At 40.3% G+C, this 21,877-nt stretch overlaps 1 protein-coding gene across 1 annotated transcript in view; it reads right to left on the minus strand.

Annotated features, from left to right (window-relative positions):
* The window catches only part of GLP1R (glucagon like peptide 1 receptor), an 83,033-nt gene that overhangs the window by 20,144 nt on the left and 41,012 nt on the right, over positions 1 to 21,877 (minus strand). The window contains 4 exon segments of the mRNA XM_058019914.1: positions 3,234 to 3,393; positions 4,826 to 4,979; positions 8,370 to 8,476; positions 11,024 to 11,133. Of these exon segments, the coding sequence (XP_057875897.1) occupies positions 3,234 to 3,393; positions 4,826 to 4,979; positions 8,370 to 8,476; positions 11,024 to 11,133 (531 nt within the window).

Raw genomic sequence — 21,877 nt, forward strand, 5'->3', positions numbered from 1 at the left:
GACATGAAATCTCAGCAGTGAAGTGGCCATTAGGAATACAGTTACCTCAAAAGTAACAGGGAAGGTTTATACAATTCTATCAATATATATGATGTTAGCATAAATTACTCCCAATCTATGAAACTACATTAATTTTCATAGGTCTATCAAGATTTTATGATTTTTCTAGTTTTTTTTTAAAGTATAATAATGCAAGACAGACTTTCCCCTTTATAAATACTTCAACAGCAAAGGATAATTTGTCATTTGAACTGATAATAAATGGACTACTGTCTAATAACTGACTTTAGAACTGACCTGATGTTATCATATAACAAAAACTGGAATATCTTGGAACAACTGGTCTACTATGGACTGAATCTGACAGAGAAGGGAAAAAAATCTTTAGTCATAGGCTTGCCAAGCCTGGGAAGAGGGCTTTAAACTGAAGTTACTGGGGAATGAGATCTTGAATCCATCCACTCCTACCAGCAGGATGCTAGTGGCAGTACCTGCAGGGCTATGATCTCACTGGCATCACAGAGACATGGTGGGATGGCTCCTCACTGGAGTGCTGGAACAGAATGCCACAGGCTCTTCAGGGAGGCCAGGCAGGAGAGAGCAGGAGGGGGTGTCACCACATCAGTGACACTGGAGTGCATGGAGTTCCACCTGCGGATGGGTGAGGAGCTGACTGGGAGCTTGTGGGTCAGGTTCAAGGGAGGACAGGGACAAGTGACATTACAGGGAGTCTGCTGTAGGCTGCCTGACCAGGAAGCCCTTCTGCAAACAGACAGTAGCAGGCTCACAGTCACAAACCCTGGAACTCCTGAGGCTTCAACCACTCCCATATCTGCTGGAGGGACAGCAGAGCATAAGCGATGCAGGAGCTTCCTGGATCACACTGATAAATTCCTGCTCCAAGTGACAGAGGAGCCAATGAGGAGAGGTGCCATGCTGGACATTGCTCTCACCAACGAGGAGGAGCTGGTGGGGAATGTGAAGCCCAAGGGCAGCCTTGGCTGCAGTGCCCATGAAATGGGGGAATTCAAGGACCTTAGGGCAGTGAGGAGGGTGCACATCAAGCTCAGCACCCTGGGCTCCAGGACAGCAGACTCCAGCACATCTGAGAGTGATCACAATCTTCAGTTACAATTGTAAGAAATAACAACAAAGTGACTATGTTTTTGAGGAATGTAAACATGAAATTTTCATTCATAAATATTAATCAAATTATAAGAAATGAAAAAGTTAAAAAGATATCCTGTGAGAGGCCAATTCATTAATGGAACAAATGGTCAGAGAATCAAATTAGCGCTGGCAATCAAATAAATATTTAATTTTTTGTTCCAGCCTTATTTTTACAGCTGATTGACTACTTCAAAGAGCAGGACAACAGTTCAAACAGGAACGTACTGTCTCTCTCTCTGAAGCCTCAGCATTACACTGAGGCTATCAGGCAGCTCAAAAATCAAATTAAATAAAAATCTTCTGAATGTTGCATACAGCAGAAAGTCACCTGGTGAGGGACTTGAGCACCCAAAAAATGGAATCACCAATGAAGAAGCAGAAAGATCAGGAAAAATTATTATATCTTTCCACTGGTTAGAGATGAAACTGCTATCTGGTATAACTAATCTGGGAGCACTGATATAGCAGATGTTTCTCATTTGAAGGTGGAGAATCATTGGCAAGGTTTGCACATGCAGACACATATGGAAGAGCAAGAAATTGTACAGATAACGATTGAATGGCACAGACAGAGCTTTTCTAGAAAGCTTGGATGAAACCCATGTGCCTAGTGCCAAGTTCTTGCATTGCTGCTTGTTTCCAAAAACTCATCTAGAAATTCAACATACAATAGCAAAACCACCATTGTAAAAAAAGAACAAAATCAAAATAACATCATCTATTTCTGCCTTCTGCCTTTGCAGGAGACAAACTCTAAATAGAAGTGATTCAGACCAAAAGCAGCCTAACTCTTTCTTATAAGTAAACACAGTCCCCTTAGGATTTGACTAGATATAATTTTGTTCTAATTTCTTTTCCATTTCCTTTCATGACCTCAGTCATTGCTTCAGGAGAGCTCCCCCTCCCCCCTTTTTTTTAATTAAATTGAGTGTCTAATTAAAACATATAGTTCAAATGTTAAACAAAAATGTGCTGCTTTTGCTGCATGCCTGACATGAAAGAATATGGAAGATAGAGAACTTTAAATAAAACCCTCCTGCAGGAAACTGCTATTATTTGCATTAATTTATTCCTATCAATATAACAGAAAACCTTTTCTCATTATATGTCAAGTTTTTGTAGAATTGGGACAATAATATGCCATTTATATGCATTTTTCCAGAGAACTAATTTGCTAAAATATTCACAATTGAAATCCAAAGAGAAAGGAGGAGAGTCAAAGCAATTTAAATGTTCAAACTAGCTTCTGTGAAAGCACTTGTAGTATTTATTTGTATTTACTTTCATCTTTCCAAAAGTGGCCTGATTCCACCAAAAGGGGAGGGTAGAGAAGAGGGAGGGAGAGAATGCAGTAAAAGTACATGCAAGATCACACTAAAAACGAGATTGATCCCAAACTGTAATGTATTTTCAGGTGAACTATATAGTGAAAGAATCAATGCTTTACCCTTTCTGCAGAAGGTGACCCTTAGTGAACCAGTTGATTTCAAGGCATCAAAACCCTTGATTTCACACACACACGTGCCCATGGCACATGCACCCGACCCTTTTTTTTCCAGACAATCCCCATATGACCTGCTCTGCCCAATTAGCCAACCCGACACCCCCTGCCCCTTTGCATCATCCCCTCCCATGCTGTCGCCATTTCTCTACTGTTGTCCTCACCCAGATGCAAAGCAGCTTTGCTATTTTACACCACAAGCAGTTCACATGTCTTTAAATGCAATCAAAAACTTCCAGGAGATGAAGCAAGGCAGTCTAGAAAAGTCCACATCCAGCTGGAACCACCCACACACAATCTGTCCTGGGAAGGTAATGTCCTGAAGGAAAAGTAGTTTGCCACTGGTTTGGTGAGCTTCTGCAGTGTCCCACAGCCTCTGTGCCATGAGCATCCAGGAGCTGTGACCACACCCTCCAGCCCAAACAAGGTAAGGGATCAGGAACAAAAAGAGAATGCAGAGTGCAGGACTTGAACTCGGCAGCACTAGGACAGACACACAAGTTCTCCTGTCATCCCCTCTGCCAGTGCAGCCACAGGAGGACAAATGGAAAATCCAACTCACCCCAGCCAATGCAGAGATAGAGGCGGAAAATCCTCTGCTCAGAGAAGACAGAGAGCACCAGCAGTGTGTACAGGTACATGCCTTCCACCAGCAGCCAGTAGTAGTTTGCAGCCACACAATACTGCATCATCACAAAGACCAAACGGCAGCTGAGTGATTCCTGCGATGGAAAAAAATCACAGCCCAAAGTAACCCAACAGGGACTGAGAATAAAAGGATACTAACTCAAAATACTGGTTCCCTTTACTACTCTTGCTCCTCAAAAAGGGAGCTTGCTAAACTAATCACATATTTTATTGCTGAATGGACAGAAGCCAGGAATAGGTTCTATGCACAGCAGACAGATGCTTTCAACAACACAACTCCTTAAAAATACTCCTTAAAAACTCCTCCTATTCTGTATTTTTCCCTCAATAAGCAACTGATTTTATTTTGAAAAGCCTGAATAAAGATGAAAAGAACAAGTGAAAGGTACTATATCAACCACAGTCAGTGAATCTTTCACTTTCCTGGATACTCTATTTTGCAGTTGAGAACTTCTCTATTAAAAAGAAAAGAGTAGATGGCATAAGGTTGACTATTTGCCAAAGCAAAGGATATTTTCATAGAAAAGCAATGTTGCCCAGTGCACCCCATTTAAGTGCAAATTCTCTCATAGCTGGTAAAATACAGAGCTGATCAGAAAGGTTTTAGGTAAGTATGATTACCTAATTAATATATCCATCAGACCTGATGAAACCACTATTGAGTAAACTGTGTGTAAAATCATAAAGTCAAGGCTTTCCAAAAAGTGGAAATGACTGACAATCCAATATGAACTTTTCCAAACCATTTAAGATGCAATATTATTTTCTGGTAACTGATAAATTGCAGATGAGAAAAAAAATCAACCATCACATGAGATTCACTAAAGTGTTTTAGCACTTCTGCCTTAGGCAGTGTCAGAAAAGGATGGGCACTAAGGATGCAGCAGGAGAGTTTTCCCTTACCACTCCAACCCTGTACTGCAGCAGCAAATGCTGCAGAGCTATACAGATAATAAAGCTACTTCTCTTTGAGGTTTCAAGTACATTTTGCATTCCAAATCCAAATGGGGAAGGGCACACTTTCATCATTATTTACAAAAGAGTTGTATAGCCTCTCTCATCAGTTAGAAGTATTTAATTAGCCTATTCCTCCAAAGCTTTTCTAAATGCTTTCAAATTTGCATTTTAATCAGATGCTTCCTTTTTTTCCTGCCATCAAGAGATTATATAGAGATGACCAGGAACAACCAACTTAGCTGGTGGAAAACCAACTGCCCAGATGGCCAGTTCTATCACAAAAAGTGCTGGCGTAGGAGAATAAATGCCCTCTTATCACTGTTAGAAAGAAATGAAACTACAGCATAGAAAGAAGATAAGGGCATTGGTGTATGCATTCATATATATGTATGCAAAAAGATCTGCTTCTTGTTCCTCTGTCTTGTGGGGGCTAACTTCCCCCAGGTAGAGAAACATGTAATGCCACCAACTAAAAAATTCAACTACGTGCTGTGATGCAGACACACCACAGTGATGACTCCAATATCCTAGGAATGACCACAGCCTTACCTGGAAGGCTATAAGTCCTTCCCACTGGTACTCCTGTGTGGCTGTGCTGTACATCCACTTCACCACTGAGTCTTTAATGAAAACAGATATAGCCCGGAGGATGAAAGAGGTGAAGAGGTTCAGGTGAATGTAATTCCTTGTGCAATGCAGATGTCTGTAAAAAGAAAAATCCAGTCATGATCCACTACCCACATAAAAGATGCAACATCAGACACAGGACTGAGAAAGGGAACAACGAGCCCTGTAAGAAATCAGGAGGCATCAGAGGAAACCCCATAACTTGGGAATGGCTGTAGGGATTTCAAACTGTCTTTGGGAAGAAAATACTACCAAGGAAAACACACAATTCAAACTTTAGCCCTTAGAGACAATGTTTGGGGAAAGGAAGAAGATAGGTGTGTTTAGGAAAAAAAAAATTTCTAAAGCTTAAAAAGTGTAAAAATAAAGTCATTTTCAGAAGCCTTATCTGAAAGGACTGAAAAAGTCAAGTTCCACATAACGCTGAAGCTAATTGCTTTGAATTGACCCCAATGTCACTGCGCAAGTTTACCTTGGCAAAGCTCAGGACTGGCGTGCAGTGCAGCTCAAACCCACCATGAAAAATAACCCACCTGCAAATCACCCTTTGACAGCAAGAAAAAAAAAAATCTATATTCAAATTGCCTTCTGGGACAATTGTAAATACTTTCTGTAGAAGTAAAAGGAACAGATTTTTCATCTCTGCATTCAGAATTGAAAACAAAAAACCAAAGGAAAAATCCTCTTGAGTTTCAGCAGCCTGCTGCAAAGACAATAAAATTGCTACTTGTCAAAAAAAAAAAAAAAAAGGCACGTTAAGGGATAGCAAAGAAACTGCAGTCATGTAAATGGGATCCAATTGCAGACTACTGCCAGTATTTTACCAGCCTTATTCACATTTTTCTCCCAGCTCTGCAAGGGTACACCCTTTACCAAAAGGAAGTTACACTGGGTATGATTTGTAAGATGCTAAAAGACAGATGTAACATATGGTAATCAGCAATTATTCCAGCAAAACTTCCAGTGAACTTATACTTCATATGTCTGGTTTTTACAGCTCTATAAATTTTGGTAGAAAAACTAACTTGGTCTGAAAGCTAGAGGTTTGCACTGAAGAACAACTTGTTTGTCATAGGTCAGGTAGAATTTTTGTATCACTTTTAAGTCACAATTTATTTCAAAACTTACCTATTATTAATATTTATGTTCCTTAAACTCAAAATTCATTTGTTGCTACCCTTCAGAACTGCTACACATTTCAATCCGATTGAAAAAGTTATGTAAATTAGGCAATTGAAGAAAATAGGTTGCAGGTAGTTACTGAGTATTTTTGCTACAGGCAAAAAGTTATTCAAATTGTTTCAGTCATGAAGTTATGGGCCTAATTCAGCTTCCACCACTGACATGACAGACTTTCCTTCCATTGTTTTCGGGATCCAAAATAGGACTCATGAGAGATATTGTTTCCTCTGCTCTATCACCTTTAAAGACAAATATAAAGGTTATTTTGTAGTCTAAGAATTCTAAGAGGCCCATCAGTATTTGCATGTCATTGAATTAGCTTTTGATCCCCATTTGTTGAGGCTGAGCAGCTTCAGGGAAATGGGCAGAGATTCCAGTCAGAACCCAGAAACTGCAATTCACATAGGGTAGATCTCATATTTCATGAGATCCAGGACCAACTTGTCTCCTGGTAAAAAAACTCAGACAGGAGAACACAAAATGGATTGACTGCACAGTTTTAACAAGACTCTTGGTATCTCTGACGTCCCTAGAATCTCACTTTCAAAATGAGAAGCACACACTTGTGTACAGTTCTCCAGTCCCTGCTTCATAGTTGAAGGAAAAAACGCTAAAGCATCACCCCACAAAAGTCAGGACATCAAAATTCCCTCTCTCCTACCAGTCCTTGGTGACAAACTTGCTCTTTGTTGCCTGCCAGAAAACATCCTTTCTCCCTTCCTTCAAAAAGTACATGGTTGTGCTCTGTGACCTTTACATTTGGACTGCTAAGAATACTCAAGGAGTGCCACTGATAGGTGAACTGAGGAGAAAACAGTTATCCTGGGAGAGATTCGGAGACTGCAAGACCATCTGGTGCTTTGTCAGAAAGGTCCCAAAGTTGCACAGGTACAACACATACAAATCATAATTATCACATGGCATTCACAGAGGGGGAGCATGTCTCTGGATTTCTGCAGTCATTTTAAAACTTCCTTGATATTGCCCACCTATGCTTCTCCACTGGGAGCAGAAGGGATAATATATTGCTAAAAAAGTATGGTTCAATGTGAGAAGGCTTGTATCACTTTAGTTTTGGAAATTCCAAGTTAAAAGATATGACTGACCTTGTTAAATACATAAGGGAAGAAAGGAAAAGGACTGCCTTGCTAAAAGTGTAGTGCAGGCACCAGAGGAAATGACCAATAACTGGCAATGGTAATTCTTCAGTCAGGGAAGGAGGCTTCTTAAGGATCAGAGGGTCACTGAAGGTTCCTGACTTGACTTCAAATAAGAGAACCAGGACATGGAACATTATACTTGTTTGGGAGGCAGCCTCATCAGGACATAAGAGGGATGGGACCCGGCTGTAGTGATCAGCTTCATGGCAGAGGGATTTCCTTCCCACAACAGAACAGGATCTCATCTCTGCATCAGTCTCCTGTGCTCAGCACCTCCAAACTGAAGGAAAGTCTGGCTGGAATCAAAACATCTCTTGCATTTACAGAAGGGGAAAAAAGAAAAAGGATCCCTATTAGAATCCAAAGCTGTGTTTTGGTCTGGTGGGGGTTTTTGGCTTTTATTTATTTTCTAACCAAACACACAGAGTGTATGTTTGGCATGGACAACCAAGAGTGTCTAAATTTTTATACGGTCTGTTGAATTTGTAGGTGCAAATCTGGATGAACTCCGTATACCACTGTGGCCAGCTGTCAGAAATTTATTTCAAAAAATTTTCAAGTTTCCAATTAGACTCTCTTCCATATTGTGAAAGAAATAAGAATTTCTGAAAGTTCTCCAAAATTATAAATTTTGTCAAAAAATCCATTTCTGCACATCTTGCATGTGAAGACTGGGATATAGGCCAGACTGAGATTTGTGCTCTGGGTAACTCCAAACAAAGCAAGATGAAAATTTTTCTCCTAAATGTCCTTGCCCATCTCAGACTTGTGCCTCATCTGCAAGGTGAGACCATGAAGGAATGCTTGCATCTCTCTCTTTTGCCACCTCTTCCAATGGAAATTTCATTGAAATAAAAACTTACCTAGCAAAAGATTCCAATTGATAAAAAGTACCTGTTCTACATGTTCATATGGGTAACTGCAAAAATTTGGCAATTTTTGCATTTTGAGAAAGAATTATTTTAGGAAGGAACACAGAAGTAACAAAAGATAAGAGAAATAATGAGGTGATGGAAGGAAGGAAGGAAAAAAATAATAATCAAATGTTTCTGTCAAAGTCTGATATTGTCATATAGAAAAACATAAAACCTTTAGCGTACTCTCTTCAAAGCTTTGCCAGTTACCTGAATCCAAGAAGAATGGCAGTTGCTATTACAAGGGCAGAGAAGGAAAGAGCATATCCAATGGTGTATATGATGGACAAATTCAGGAGCTGTTCTTCTGGTGCATCCTGAGAGCATATAAAGAAGAAAAGAAAAACAAAAAAGTGGAGGGGGAAAAGAGAGAGTTCATGGCCTTCAGTTCTTTTCTCCCAGCTACTTTCTAGCTTTCTTAACGATAAACAGAAATCATTCTCCTACTTCCAAGTTTAAAGGCACATGTCATATCAGTCTTCCACTTTCCATATGCTCTAAAGAAATAAAAATTTAATCTTAATTCCTCAGCTGCTCCCAGGTATTCGCTCAAATAGTTGGGTTTTGCAGCCTGGCTAGAAAAACAGATATGTGATATTATTTCATAATAAAGTTGGAGAGACATGAATTACCACACAAGCAAGTCTTAAAACTGATGGCAGGAAGCACAGACACAACTCAGACCTGCAGTAAAAATGGAAGATCTCACCTTTTCAGACTTGAGCACTTCAAGCAAGTCTCCTTTCTGTGATAATGAGGGGGATCCTCATCTACACTTCAAAGTGCAACAAGCCACGTCCTATTTGATGACTTGGAGGCAAAGTATGCCTTGAATTCACATAGCTAAACCCTTTTCTGCTCCCAAATAATCTGTGCTCTGCCTCAACTATGCAACCTCCTGGTAACAAACCAGAGCCCAACAGCATCTCTTGACCCGGATGTTACCACACAGTTTAAGAGGGAGCAACCTGCTGCAGACCAGAGCAGTGGGGGCTCTCTTCAGATTCAATGAAAACATGATTATTGAGACTCTTGCTTAAAAATTCCGGCCAAAATCCTTATAGAGGAGAGAATTACTTGAAAAGGTACAGGCAGCTCTGAATTTTAGCACAGTCTTATTGCTCAGCCTCCAAGGCACATTCATATTCACAGTTCTAGTTCATCTCTAAGCACTTATCTTTGTCTAAATAGAGTCAGGGATTTTATTTCCCTTCTTCAAGCTGCTAACTCTGCAATTGACTCCTGAGACCTGTGCTGTACAACGGAATACATTCCTTGTACTTCATAAATTAGGTACAGTTATTCAGATATATTTTGCACAGCCAGGAGGATTTAAAGCTGTACCTCAGACTTGCTAGCTTAATGCTTTAAAGCAAATGCTATGAAAGCTGCCTTTTGAAAAGAAAAACCTCTTCAGTATCAAAGCTTAAGCAAACAACTGAAACCTAACAATTTAAAACACGTATATAGATGAAAATTACATCAAACACCAAAATTTATAAAGATTCACTAACACTTGGGAATTTGTTTTAGCTACATTTGTAATGTAACACATGACAAACTCATAAAAACAGCTTGTTCCCACAAGATACATAAACCAAAGATACATAAACCAAAGTTACTATGGGGCTCTATATACATTAGCTGGAAAACCAAACATGGCTGTTCACATTTCAGGGAGTGACACCACCTACAAAGGGTTTCAGAATCCAGATCAGTTCATGAAAAATTGGAGGCAGGTGCCAAATGAACAAGTGTTACCATTAGGTATCTCAGTCATTGGCATGTCCCAACACAGCTCTGGAAGAAATCATAATGGCCAACAAGGCAAAGTGAAACAACCAGGCTTATACATAGCATTAAGACAAATCTGTTCTGCTGGTACAGCATAGAACACAAAAGGGACAAGGAGTAAGGCTGCAAGTCAAAGCAAAAGGTTAAAATTCACATATTTGGAGAAGAGAAACTCTCTCTTTTCCAATCTCCTCCTCATCTGTAGCCATTTATTCATTCTGAAGAATGAGGCACTGAGCAATGGAAACCACAGAGGGTACAGATCCTGCAGCTCTTGGGACTTTCATAAACTTGAACTGTTTTGACTAGGTAATGCACGGGCTCCCAGTACTCCAGGCTAGAGAGAGTGCACTCAATTTCTGTGAGGAAAAGCATCGCCCTGGGAGGTTCCCAGTAGTAGTGGTATCACGTGTCATGGGAACGCACACAGCACACTGGCTGACGCCAATGGCTGTCAAAAATCCTCTGAAAATCCCTGTGCTCTCCTTCATTTAGTGCCAGGCATCTCAGCTCCCTGCAGAGTAAAAAGCATGAGGGCAAGAAAATAACACTGACAAGCCTAATTCCATCGCCCACAGAAAATGAAGGTATAAAGACAAAAAAACCTTTAACAAAGAAAGGCAGGTATTGCCCCATGCCCAGAGGTGAAAAAGCAAATATCCTTCAGTTCAGTTCATCTTAATCACCTTAATAGCTGCTAACAAGACAGACAGAACAAATGGTCACATTACAATGACGTGACAATGGAAAAAAGGCAAAGGAATAACAGTAGGTCACTCCTGCAGTTGAGCTCCTTGCTCAACTTGCACCACAGCTGGGATGACCCCAGTCACTTCTCTTGGCTCTCACGCACATTTGAAAGTGCTCTCATCTGCCCTTCATGTTCCCTTTGTTAAAGGGGAGAGACCTGATGTCCCTCAGCATTAGGCTCACTGAGGTGAGTCAGTCAAGAATACTCTGACAGGAGAAAAACCAGCGGGCATCAACAGCTGTTTTTTTCCTCTCTCCTGCTTTGTCCTAAACAACAGCAGCAAGAGGGAGGGGGGAGGTGTAAAGGGAAAAACTCTTACCTGGTCAGAGGGCTCACACTCAGACAGGTTCCTCCAGGGCAGGGTTGAATTCTCCTTGAGCAGCCAGGTCCCCTCCGAGGTGCAGAAGCGGTACACCTGCCCGTGCAGCACTGCAGGAGCAAAGCCAGCCACAGGGTCAGCGGGGACAGAGCCCACTGGACTGAGGGGCAAGGCCCACACAGCATCTCCCTGCAGCCCTCCTTGCCCACCCACCGCTCTCCTGGCTGGAGGGGGAAGCTGCAGCATGGCAGGGGAAGTGCTGCACCCACACCCTGCCTGCCCCCAACACACTGCTGCTTGTCCTCAGGGCCCCAGAGCAGCTGCCAAGGTTTCAGGTGGCACCAGGACATGTTCCAGGACCATTCCACGGTAACAAGAGACTGAAATAACTGCTGCCATCTTTGTGTGGATTTTACAGTATGCATAAATTCCAGATCACTAAAATATTAGTTTAGTTTCACTAAAATAAAATATGTTCTGAAACATACAAATTCTAGGAATCTTAAGCTTCAGCTACAGATTCTACATGGAAAAGATGGTGCAAAAAGACTAAATGTGCTTTTTCTTTTCTGAAAGCATGCACACCCAGAGAAATCTCCGAAGAGGTACACTAACACAAGCTTCCCAAAACGTAAATGCTTATACAAACATCTGTGCTACAATAAATCTTTTCCTAAACTACCTGTGTACTCTTTCTATTCCCTCCATCTACCTCTCTGAATAACAAAATTAGCAATAAATTAAGCACCTTTCTCAAGCAGTAAGCTGCTTGATCTTGTAAAAGCAAGTAAATTGCAATGGCTCCTAATAAAATTTTGTCAGATGGAAGCACCAGAAGTGCAAAGGGAAAGCAGCATTCAGACATAGTGTATGAAAAGAAACTCCCTCTCTAGTATCTGGAGTACTGGGGAAATCTAACAACTTAGACAGCTCTACACATAAGCAACTGGAAGTGTCCTTGTATGAGCTGCTTTGCAAATTTCTCACTAATCACATTTTTGACCCAGTAAACCAACCTATTCTGTATAACGAAGCTACTCCTCAAAAGGAATGCTGGGTCAATCCCTCAGTCACGGTTAGCCTCTACCCAGACAATCTTTGGAAAAATGCTCTTACAATATCCTGGGGCATTATAAGATGAGTTAGGAGGATTCAGTTCTACATTTGATGTAATAATTCCAATTACAATTTTTGCTCAAACCCAGCCTTGCCTGCTGCAACCTCATCCTGTTGTCAGCTCCCTCATTACTGCAAACTAGAATCATTAGAATTTGGCATTTCTGTTCAATGGGAAAATTTTAAAACCTATTTGAAATTATAACAACCCAGTAGGTTGTTTGCATGTAGGCTGACAACTGGTAATCTGTTTGATAATTGTCAGCAGCAGACAACTAGCAGGTACTATATGTAATAAATGTTTAAAAAAATATAGACATTAATATTCTAATAAGCCATTTTAAATTAGTATTCTAAATGGTAGCTGATAATGGTTGTGGTAGGCATAGTCTATTTGGTTTTGTAATTGCTATACTGAATATACCAATAAGAGGTAATATAAAGGTGATATAAAAATTAAGCTATGCTTGTGGAGGTTTTTTCTTACTATTAAGGGTATCTGTTCTTGTGAAAACAGGAGAAATTAGGTACAGCTTCTGCAACACATTCACAGCCACTAACTGCACCTGCTCTCATTATCTACTGCCAGTGCCAACCACTTCTTTAGGTCAGCACATGGCTGTGATGTTGCTGAATGGTAATAAAAATGCTCATTTAGGAGCATCAGGAATAGAAGAAAGACTAGGGAAAACACAGGTCCTCTCAGGAAGGACAGGGGAGACCTGTCTGCAAAGGACATGCAGAGGGCTGTGTGGTACTCAACAGCTTTTTTGCTTCAGCCTGGAGAAGAAAAGGCTCCAGGGAAACCTCACAGCAGCCTTCCACTTCCTGAAGGGGGCTACAAGAAAGCTCAAGATTTTATCGAAATCTAGATTATCTAAATTTGGATTAGATATTAGCAAGAAATTCTTTACCAAAAAGGTGGTGAGTCTCTCCAACAGGTTATGCTGAGAGGCCGAGGATGCCACATCCCTGGAAGAGTTCAAGACCAGGCTGGATGGGACTTGGAGCAACCTGGCCTAGTGGAAGACATCCCAGTCCAGGGCATGGTGGTTGGAACTAGATGATCTTTCAGCTCTCTCCCAACCCAACCATTCTATGAATATATTAAGGAACTCACATGATTCCCCCTCTCACCCAACCCCCTTAGGATTAGCAGTCAGCAACTTGAAGGAAGCCATTTAGAACACCTGTGCAAAAGCAGCCCTTGGAATCAGTAAATATTGTATATTTGGAGCCAATGTTTGTGAAATCCAGGAGGTTTAAGTCCAGAGGACCATAGGACTAGGAAATTTTGTATGACTACCATTAGATGAGCCATAATCAAGCATTACAAGACAAAATTATTATGAGGAATAATCTCAGAAAACAAGAAATTTTACTATATTCCTAGAAAAAAACCCCACCGCGTTAAAGGAGAATTAATTAAAAACTAGCAAGCAAAAAAACCCCAAACCCCAACATTATTTCACATTTTCTAAAACTCTTTGTGAATGTCCCCCCTCTGCCAGTATTTCTTAGTGAAAAGGTCTAATTGGAATGGATTCTTAGCTTCAATATATTTATTTTCTCTCCCAATCATCATGACACACTTTAATTTTCTTTTTATTGATAACACTTTTTAAATAATGAAGAGGAAAATCTGGTGTATCCTGAAGGCTGGCAAATATTAGCAAATTGAAAGGTTTACTGTAAATGAAACATGCAATTTGCTATCAGACAGAAAGACAAGGCAATTCATTTAGATATGAAGAAAAAATAACGTAAAGCTATTACACTGGACAGAAACATTCCTGCCATACCTAGGGGTCACAAACTCTCAAAGTGGATGGCTCTCACAGACTTCTGGGCAGTGACATGCCAGCTGCGTCAGGTTGCCATAGACTCACTGATTGCCAAAACAGGGGTGACCAGTGCAGGACCCCGAGGCAACTGAAGACCAGCTGGGCTATCTGTACCCAGGAAAAGCCTTAAAATGTAAAAGAATAAATCAAACAAATCCCAAATAGATGAGACTGCACATCACAAAGTGACAGCCTAAACACCTGGTCTACAGAATAATTTATTAACCAGAATGCTTATGAGACAGCAAAATGTTACAAAAAAGAATGTTTTAATGTTTGCTTTAATGTTTTAAAGAGCATTTATAATGTTATAAAAATTTCCACTTTGAGGCACCATTGAGACGCTAGTTGATAGACGGGACAATGCTCACAAAAGAGCTGGGGGAGTGCAGAATGCAGGACATGAGAATAACCCAGGGCTGATGCACTGCAGGCAGCCAGTGACTCTCAGAAATGTGCAAACAAGTCTCACTGTTGTGGAAATGGAACGCTCTCGGTAATGTGTCAGACTCCCCATTACCCACACAGCACCATGGAGCTGAGAAGGGCTCAGAATTTAATAAACACCACACCCATGAGGCCCTGCATGCCTTGCAGCTGCCCTGCATGCCCTGCAGCTTGGCCCATCCAGCACCAGCACCACACAGGGTCTCCAGGCAAACACAGCCCAGGGCACAGCCACCTTCAAGCGCCTGTGATGGGTCAGAGAAGCTGCCCAGAGCCCAGACTTCACTCAGCATGCCCACAGAAAGATGTGCCTCTGAAACAGAACCCTCCCAAATTGCATCAGCCCACAGTCATTCCCACTTCCTCCATTTCCCAGAAGCAGAAGGCAAACAGCCTCCATCCACTCCTCCTGTGGGCAACAGGCTCACAGGCAGCCACCTGCTACTGCCCAAACAGCAAAAAGGCTGTTTGTTAATGTCCAACAGCTCAGAAGAGATTCACCTGAGCTGAATGCTCTTCCCCAATCTTGTCTCAGTGACACGAGGAACAGAATAAAACACCAGCAACTCTACTCTGGTGTTTCTTCAAAACAATCAATAAAACTCTGGAGACTTTAAATCTACTCATATACAAAATTCCCATCTTTGTTGCAGGTCCAACAAAATTCAAGGAATCCACAAGCTTTTAATCAGGAATGCTTTGACTCGAGAATTGCAAGTGTCTTACCATTCTTTCTGCTCAGAGGAAAGAATGTGGCTTGCAATAAAACTACCTAAAAATGCTTTAAAACAATTTTTTCACATGTACTTTTTATGACTCTCTCTGCACAGGTTAAGATGGCTTAAGATGGCAGAGATCTTCAACCTTCTAAAACAGATACAGGGACAGTATATGTACACATTCTGTCCTTGCTGAGGGCCTGCTCCAAAGCTTACTAGGAACCTCATTTCCTGCAAATTTCATGTGATGCCCTTGCTGAAAAGAAAATCAGTTATTAATAGGCACTGAGACAAACTAACAGTGACATGCTGGGAGGTGGCCTGTATGCCATGACAGAAAGAAGGCACCCACACAGCTTCCCCCACAGCTGCTGAGCAATTCCAGCTTCTTGCTCGCAGGTGGCTTACTCAGAGGCAATTCACATTTGTCCATGCCTGAATTCTGCAGTGACTCAGGCTCTCTTACCTTTAATGCAGTCAAAACACCAAGTATACAAAGACCAGCAGCAGTTCTAACAGACCAGAATGACAAACAATATTTTTTTTAAAGGTTCAAGGTGGTTCTTACCTCCTTGCTATCCTGCAATACCTTTTTCCTGTCCTGTTTTCCCTTACCATACAGTCAATGTTGCAAATTATTCCACTATATTCTAGAATTGGCTTATCATCCTCTGCAAATAAACAAATCCACACCCAGTGCATAGGGAATCTGATTTTTTGCACTTTACTTTTTAAGTTAAGTGCAAAAAATTGCAAAACCTTTGGAGCAGCCTAATGGCACAAGTTTATTTGAACAGTGTCAATCACACCTCATTAGAATTACATGTTAAAACAATGGACTGATGCCCAAAACTCAATCTCTGTAAGCTGATAAAAGGTAGAGAGCTAGCATTGAAGCTAATAATATCTACCTACTGAACCTGTTAATCAAATCAAATCCCAGAAGTAGCTGGATACTTTTATATATGGAGAGCATGGTGCAAAAGGCTCACCAACTTTTCCTTATTAGCCCCACTTTTACTAGAAATAAAACCAAATTGAGTATCTTCTCTATTTGAAACAGCCAACCTCATCTGCATTTTACAACATCAGGGTGTCAATGTCAGTGTGACATTACTCACCCAACTATCCCTCAGGATAAACTGGAACATTATTCACTGTAAAAATAAATTACAGCATGTCCTAGCCAATCAATTCTATTCAGGCAGAGAGATGAGAGAACGAGAAGAACAAGAGACTGCAGTTTTGTCTGTCTGCTCTGTGTCAAGTATTATAGACTTGTCCTCTGCTAACATCCATTCTCTACTTCCAGCAGGGAAATTGTTTTGGAAAAGGTAACAATTTTCTCCATAAAGCAGGGACTTTGCAGTATGAGAGAATCACTACAGCCTTCAAGACAGACTCCTTGTTTCTGAAATGAGCAAACTTCCCTTTGATGGGGACAACAACTTCCCAGAATTTAGGAGGCTCTGCCCCCATCAGCAGCTCTGTTCAGCTATCACTTGCTGTGACTTGGGCAATGCTCTCCTGAAAGGAATCACTCTTGGCTGTAAAAGCTGCTGCTAAATGTCACTCAGCCCCAGCCCCCATGCTGCTTTCTGCAAAGACATCCTAATCCCAGGACTCATGCCTAGGAGCATGCAGCTAAAAACATGACATAAGGGAACAGCCTGATCCTGAAGCCTCTGGGAGGTTGAAGAGCCCCAGTCTGCACCACTGTCCAAGAATCACATTTATCAAAGCGCTCCTTTGTGCTGGGCTTACCACCACATCATCTGAAATTATATTACCTCAACAGGCAGTTTAACTACAGGTACTTTATTTAGTATTCTTTCTCACAATTTCTCCTCCCTTATAATGGATTAGTCATCTCAACTCCTTTGCTTTTGTAAAAACAACAAGAAAAAAACCAAGCCTGTGCTTGCTTACTTGCATGTTCTCTTGCACCATGGGGTGGCTGTTAGGTGGGTGCAAGCTCACGTCTGTCTCTTGGTAGGAGTGTGAATGCATTTACTTCTCTTTTTCCTCTTGTTACTCTTCTTCCTTGCAGTGTTTTGGCTTTTTTTTTTATTGGAAAAGGCTGGAGGGATTCTTGGATCTTTCAAGCTAGGAACATTCACGATAGGGATTTTTGAGTCTGTTTCGCCACCTCTCACCCAAGCCATCTGAAAATTATTCTCTTCCTGCAAAAAGAACATGAAGTGACCACCTGACATGACCTCTTGCAGACCTAACAGAACCTTTACATGGTGCAAGCGAAGAGCCAACCCAGTATAGGCCACACTGCAGGCTGCACAGACACCCCTGCATGTCCTGGAAATTCTCAGTGCCAGAATCCTCTGCTGTGCTAGCAAAAGCACAAAGTCACAGAACTGTAGATGGACATGATGTTTGGCATCACACAAGGAATATTGCCTGCATATAAATTCTTATTTAGAAACATTCCTTTTGAAATTACATTAACACAACAGCACTAAAGATTCAAGAATTAGGAAGTGTTAAGTTAAAGCTACTTAGATGAGTAAGTAAAGTAAGCTTTAAAAGATGAGTTCTAGCACCACTCAATAACATTGTTTCTACATACACAGTCATACATTTTTTTTCCCAGCAGAATCCATGGTTTTATTCAGGACAAAGAACAGAGGGAGATAATTTAAGGTGAAATTACTCATTCGTACTGCTGTGAGATGCAAGCCATATTTAAGCAGACTGAATCAAGTCTATACCAAATGCTGCATTTTCTTATTTGTGTGGTCCATTCAAAGACCACCAACCATTCAGCTCCCCAATGAACACTAAAGGCTATTAGCTCATAGGCATAAAGAGATGATAAAAAATATTTTGGTAACATAATAAAGTCACATTTATAAAAAAAGAAAATTATGCGGCCACAAAATTTGTTCTGCATGGGCATATTCTGTTCTTAGTGCAGAGATCACCCTTGCTAGATCTGCAATATCTTGCCTCACTCAACACAACTGTCTCAGTTAATGAGGCAATGATCCTGCAGATAAGAGCCCCCTTTACTACATCTCACATGCAAATCCATTCTTCATACTGAAGGCATAAGATCTGTGAAAAAGAAAACAATCACAGAACATAGTTTCATAATTAAAAACTACTTGCATAATGGTGGCCAATAAAGGTTATGGAAGCAAAGAAGACCATACCAAATCACAAAGTATTCCTTAAATCACAAATGTATACATCACTGGATATGAGTGAGTATCTCAAAAATTAAACTAGCTTTCTGGAAAAGAATATTGTTTTTAACAGAGCATTACCCTAAAAGTTTCCGTACCCTCCAAGCATTTAATTTGAGGAACTTGTATCAAGAAAAGGCTGCCATTAACTATGCTAGACAACACTGACACCTAACATAACTTTTTGAAACAAACTTTAAATAAAATCATAAAAGTGCACGCATGCATGTGGGCATCAGGTTTAATAAAGAATGTTTATGAACTATAAAAGATATGTGAATTAATGCAATAAAATAAGGCAGCTTATGAAAAACAAGTATTTATGATAATGGAACAGCTTTGTCAACATTTGGTAAGATACCAAAAAATACCATTAGAAGTTTTGTTCAGAATAAATGAAAGTGCATTGCAACAACAAATGTGATTGGAAGTTTAATGCAAAACAAACTTGTAAAAATGCTGTTAAGAGGTTTTGTGTTTTTAAGTTACTGGATCAGTTAATGTAATTAATAGAAGCCATCCTATTAGAGGATATTAAAATGATGCAAAAAAAAAAAAATCTGCAGTGAAAAGTCCTCTTAAAAGGCTGCAAATCACACAACTAAAGTTGTTTCCAGGGCAGAGAAAGGGATCTGTTTTACTACACCCATATTCCAAGGCCTTATAAAAACAGGCAAAATAACCCCCAAGCTAAAAAGAAAGGAAAAAAACTAGACAAATCATTAGCACAATACTTGCTGAGCTAAAAACAACTTTGAGAAAATACAACAGGTAACTAGTACGTTCAATATGCACAGCCAGGAGGGAGAGGGATGCATACATGCAAATAAACACTGGTTGGTTGATGCAGCTTCAGCACAAAACAAAAAGCTCCAGAACATGGAGGCTAAAACAAATGCCAGATGCTGCAAGCAAACTGGCAGTCCTTGGCAATATGGAAATTAGTGGTATTTGATTATCCACAAAAACAATGGTATAAAGAACCACTGATTAAATAATCCTAAATTTATCATCTCTCGCAAGACAGGTAAAAAGATAATCCAAAAAAATCCTAAACAATCGGAAGCTTTCAGAAAATAGACCATAAAGTTTATCTCAAACTATCAAACTTCATTTAGGGCTAACTATAATTCCACAAGAATTAGCCACAATCTACACAATACAAAGAATGTGGACACTTCAAAGCAGAACAAATAAAATGGAGTATCTCATCCATTTTAAAGACTGAAGACACACCATTTCTCTCTCTCCTAACTGCATTCCTCACCTTGGTTCTCCTCTTCAGGTTAATTCCTTCAACCCTTCATGCTGCTGCAATATTTAGTCCTATGCTGCTACTCTACCTTTGCCCTCCTGCCCCCTTTCCCTTTCCTCCCACACTATTCTACTTCTCTCTCAGCTCCTACCATTTGCCATTTTCCAAAGCCACCATCTCCTACTGTGCTCCTTCACTGCCATTTTCCAAAGCCACCATAATCAAAACTGCAACCTAACTCCAGCCTCTCACATCTCCTTTCTCACCAGTCTATTCCTCAGCCTTCCTCCTCATACTCCAAGCTCCTCCTGCTCCATCCAAGCACTGAACAGGGGCAAAATCAACAAGGAACATCTGCTCTCAGATCTGGACCTACTGCAGCCAACAAGGCCATAAGAAGCCCTGCTCAGCCCATGCACCAAAAGCACATCTGACCTCAACAGTCACACATTTCAAGAGAAAGGAACACTACTCCACAGGGATATTGCCTCTGGAGACTGTAGTTGCAAACAATCACACATAAGGAATTCACCCCCACGAGCAGCAAGAGACACATCACCAGTATCACAGCAGCCACACTCCTCTTTCTCATCCACATGCTGAAATACAGAGTAAGATTTTGACAAAATGTTCTTGGAAAACATCCGCCTTAAAACAGAGTTCTGATTTGTTGAATCTCATCATGCCAAGTGCTACAAATCTGTAAGATACTAAATACAAGCTCTTACAAATAATGGAAAAATAAAAAGAAAGGACCAAGTAATTTTATTATGGAAACCACCATATTTTCTGTCAATAGTGTCTGGAGGCCACCAAAGCTGCAGGTATATCTAGATTTACCTTTCCTTCACAAAGTCAATCTTTACACCAATCTCAATGATTCTTACCCTTCAACCCAAAGCTGGGACCTATCCCTGATCTAAGAATCAGGATCTCTTACACTCTTACATGGGCAATTTTCCCCAAGTTAATTTCCATTCAATTTTCATAGCTTGAGAGGTATTTGGATGGACATAAAATCCCTTTGACTTAAACTTTTCTTTTAATGCCAAGGAGCAATCCCTTCCCTTGAATATTCACTGCCAATGATACCTGACATTTATAAAAAGTTAAGCCCACTGTCATTCATCATTCACACCAACACAATGTTTTCCACATTTTACCCCTGCTTTCATTCTGTTTAAAGGAATTGTTGGTGCCCTGCTTCATTAAGTTCCAGCACCATTACGAGGCAGTTTTTGCGTGTGTAAGTCAGTTTTTTGCCTTCAGAGGAAATATGCCATTAAGCACTTGATCCTTTTCTTACCTAATTCATTTCTGCTCATTCCAATTGTCAAAAAGTAAATTAGAACCAGAAAATCATATGAGTCTGACCAGGCATTAACCAGCATTATTTTTGTCATCAAACCAGTCATGTACCCAAGTTCTCTCATAAACATTGCCCAGAAAAGCTTTATTCTTATACAAAGAAAAATTAAAGTGAGGTATGGGAATCCTAACAGTTAACATTTGGAGCATGTTTGAGGAGGATTAGACTTTAAACATTCATAGCAGGAACCCGGGTCTCAGGGAAAATCTAGTCTATGACAGAAAACTCTCAAGGGGAAAGTCACCAATAAAACATCCAAGTAGAAAAGAATAATACTGCTAAACAAATAAAACTGTGTGCATGATTAAGAAGTGCAATCCTTGTAAAGATCAGTGTATTCTTAAGTTAAAGCTGCATATGCAAAATGGCATGAAAGGGGAGGATGTTCTATAATTAGACTTGCATTCAGACACCTTTTAAGTCAGTCCACATTTTTTGCAACACTACCCTGTCAAATGAAAATATTATAAAAATTTCAATCACAGAACTACTAACTTAAAGGGGCAAAGACTCAGCTGCCTTTACATAAAGCATTTACTGATATATATATATATATATACACACAGACACATTGCATATACATAGATTGAGCTGTATCTTCACCAAAATTTAACTACAGATATTGGGAAAAGAAATAACCTTTAAGACCACTACCACATCAGAAGCACATCTGTTCTGTGAGAGGATACACATAGGCTGGATGTGAGAGGAGTCTTTCCCACCACCCAAGGTGAAGTGCCAGGAATTCCTGAAAAGGGGAGGAAGAAGTGAGCCATGTGGGCAAGTTCCTCTCCATCTATGCAGTTTTAAAATCAAGTATTCATATCTTAGCACATCTTCTGGGAAAAAACCAAAACAAATCAGTATTTTACTAATTAGTAACATTTAAGTAAGCTGAAAG

Source organism: Melospiza georgiana, chromosome 3 (genome assembly GCF_028018845.1).
Source record: "Melospiza georgiana isolate bMelGeo1 chromosome 3, bMelGeo1.pri, whole genome shotgun sequence".
NCBI classification, from domain to species: domain Eukaryota; kingdom Metazoa; phylum Chordata; class Aves; order Passeriformes; family Passerellidae; genus Melospiza; species Melospiza georgiana.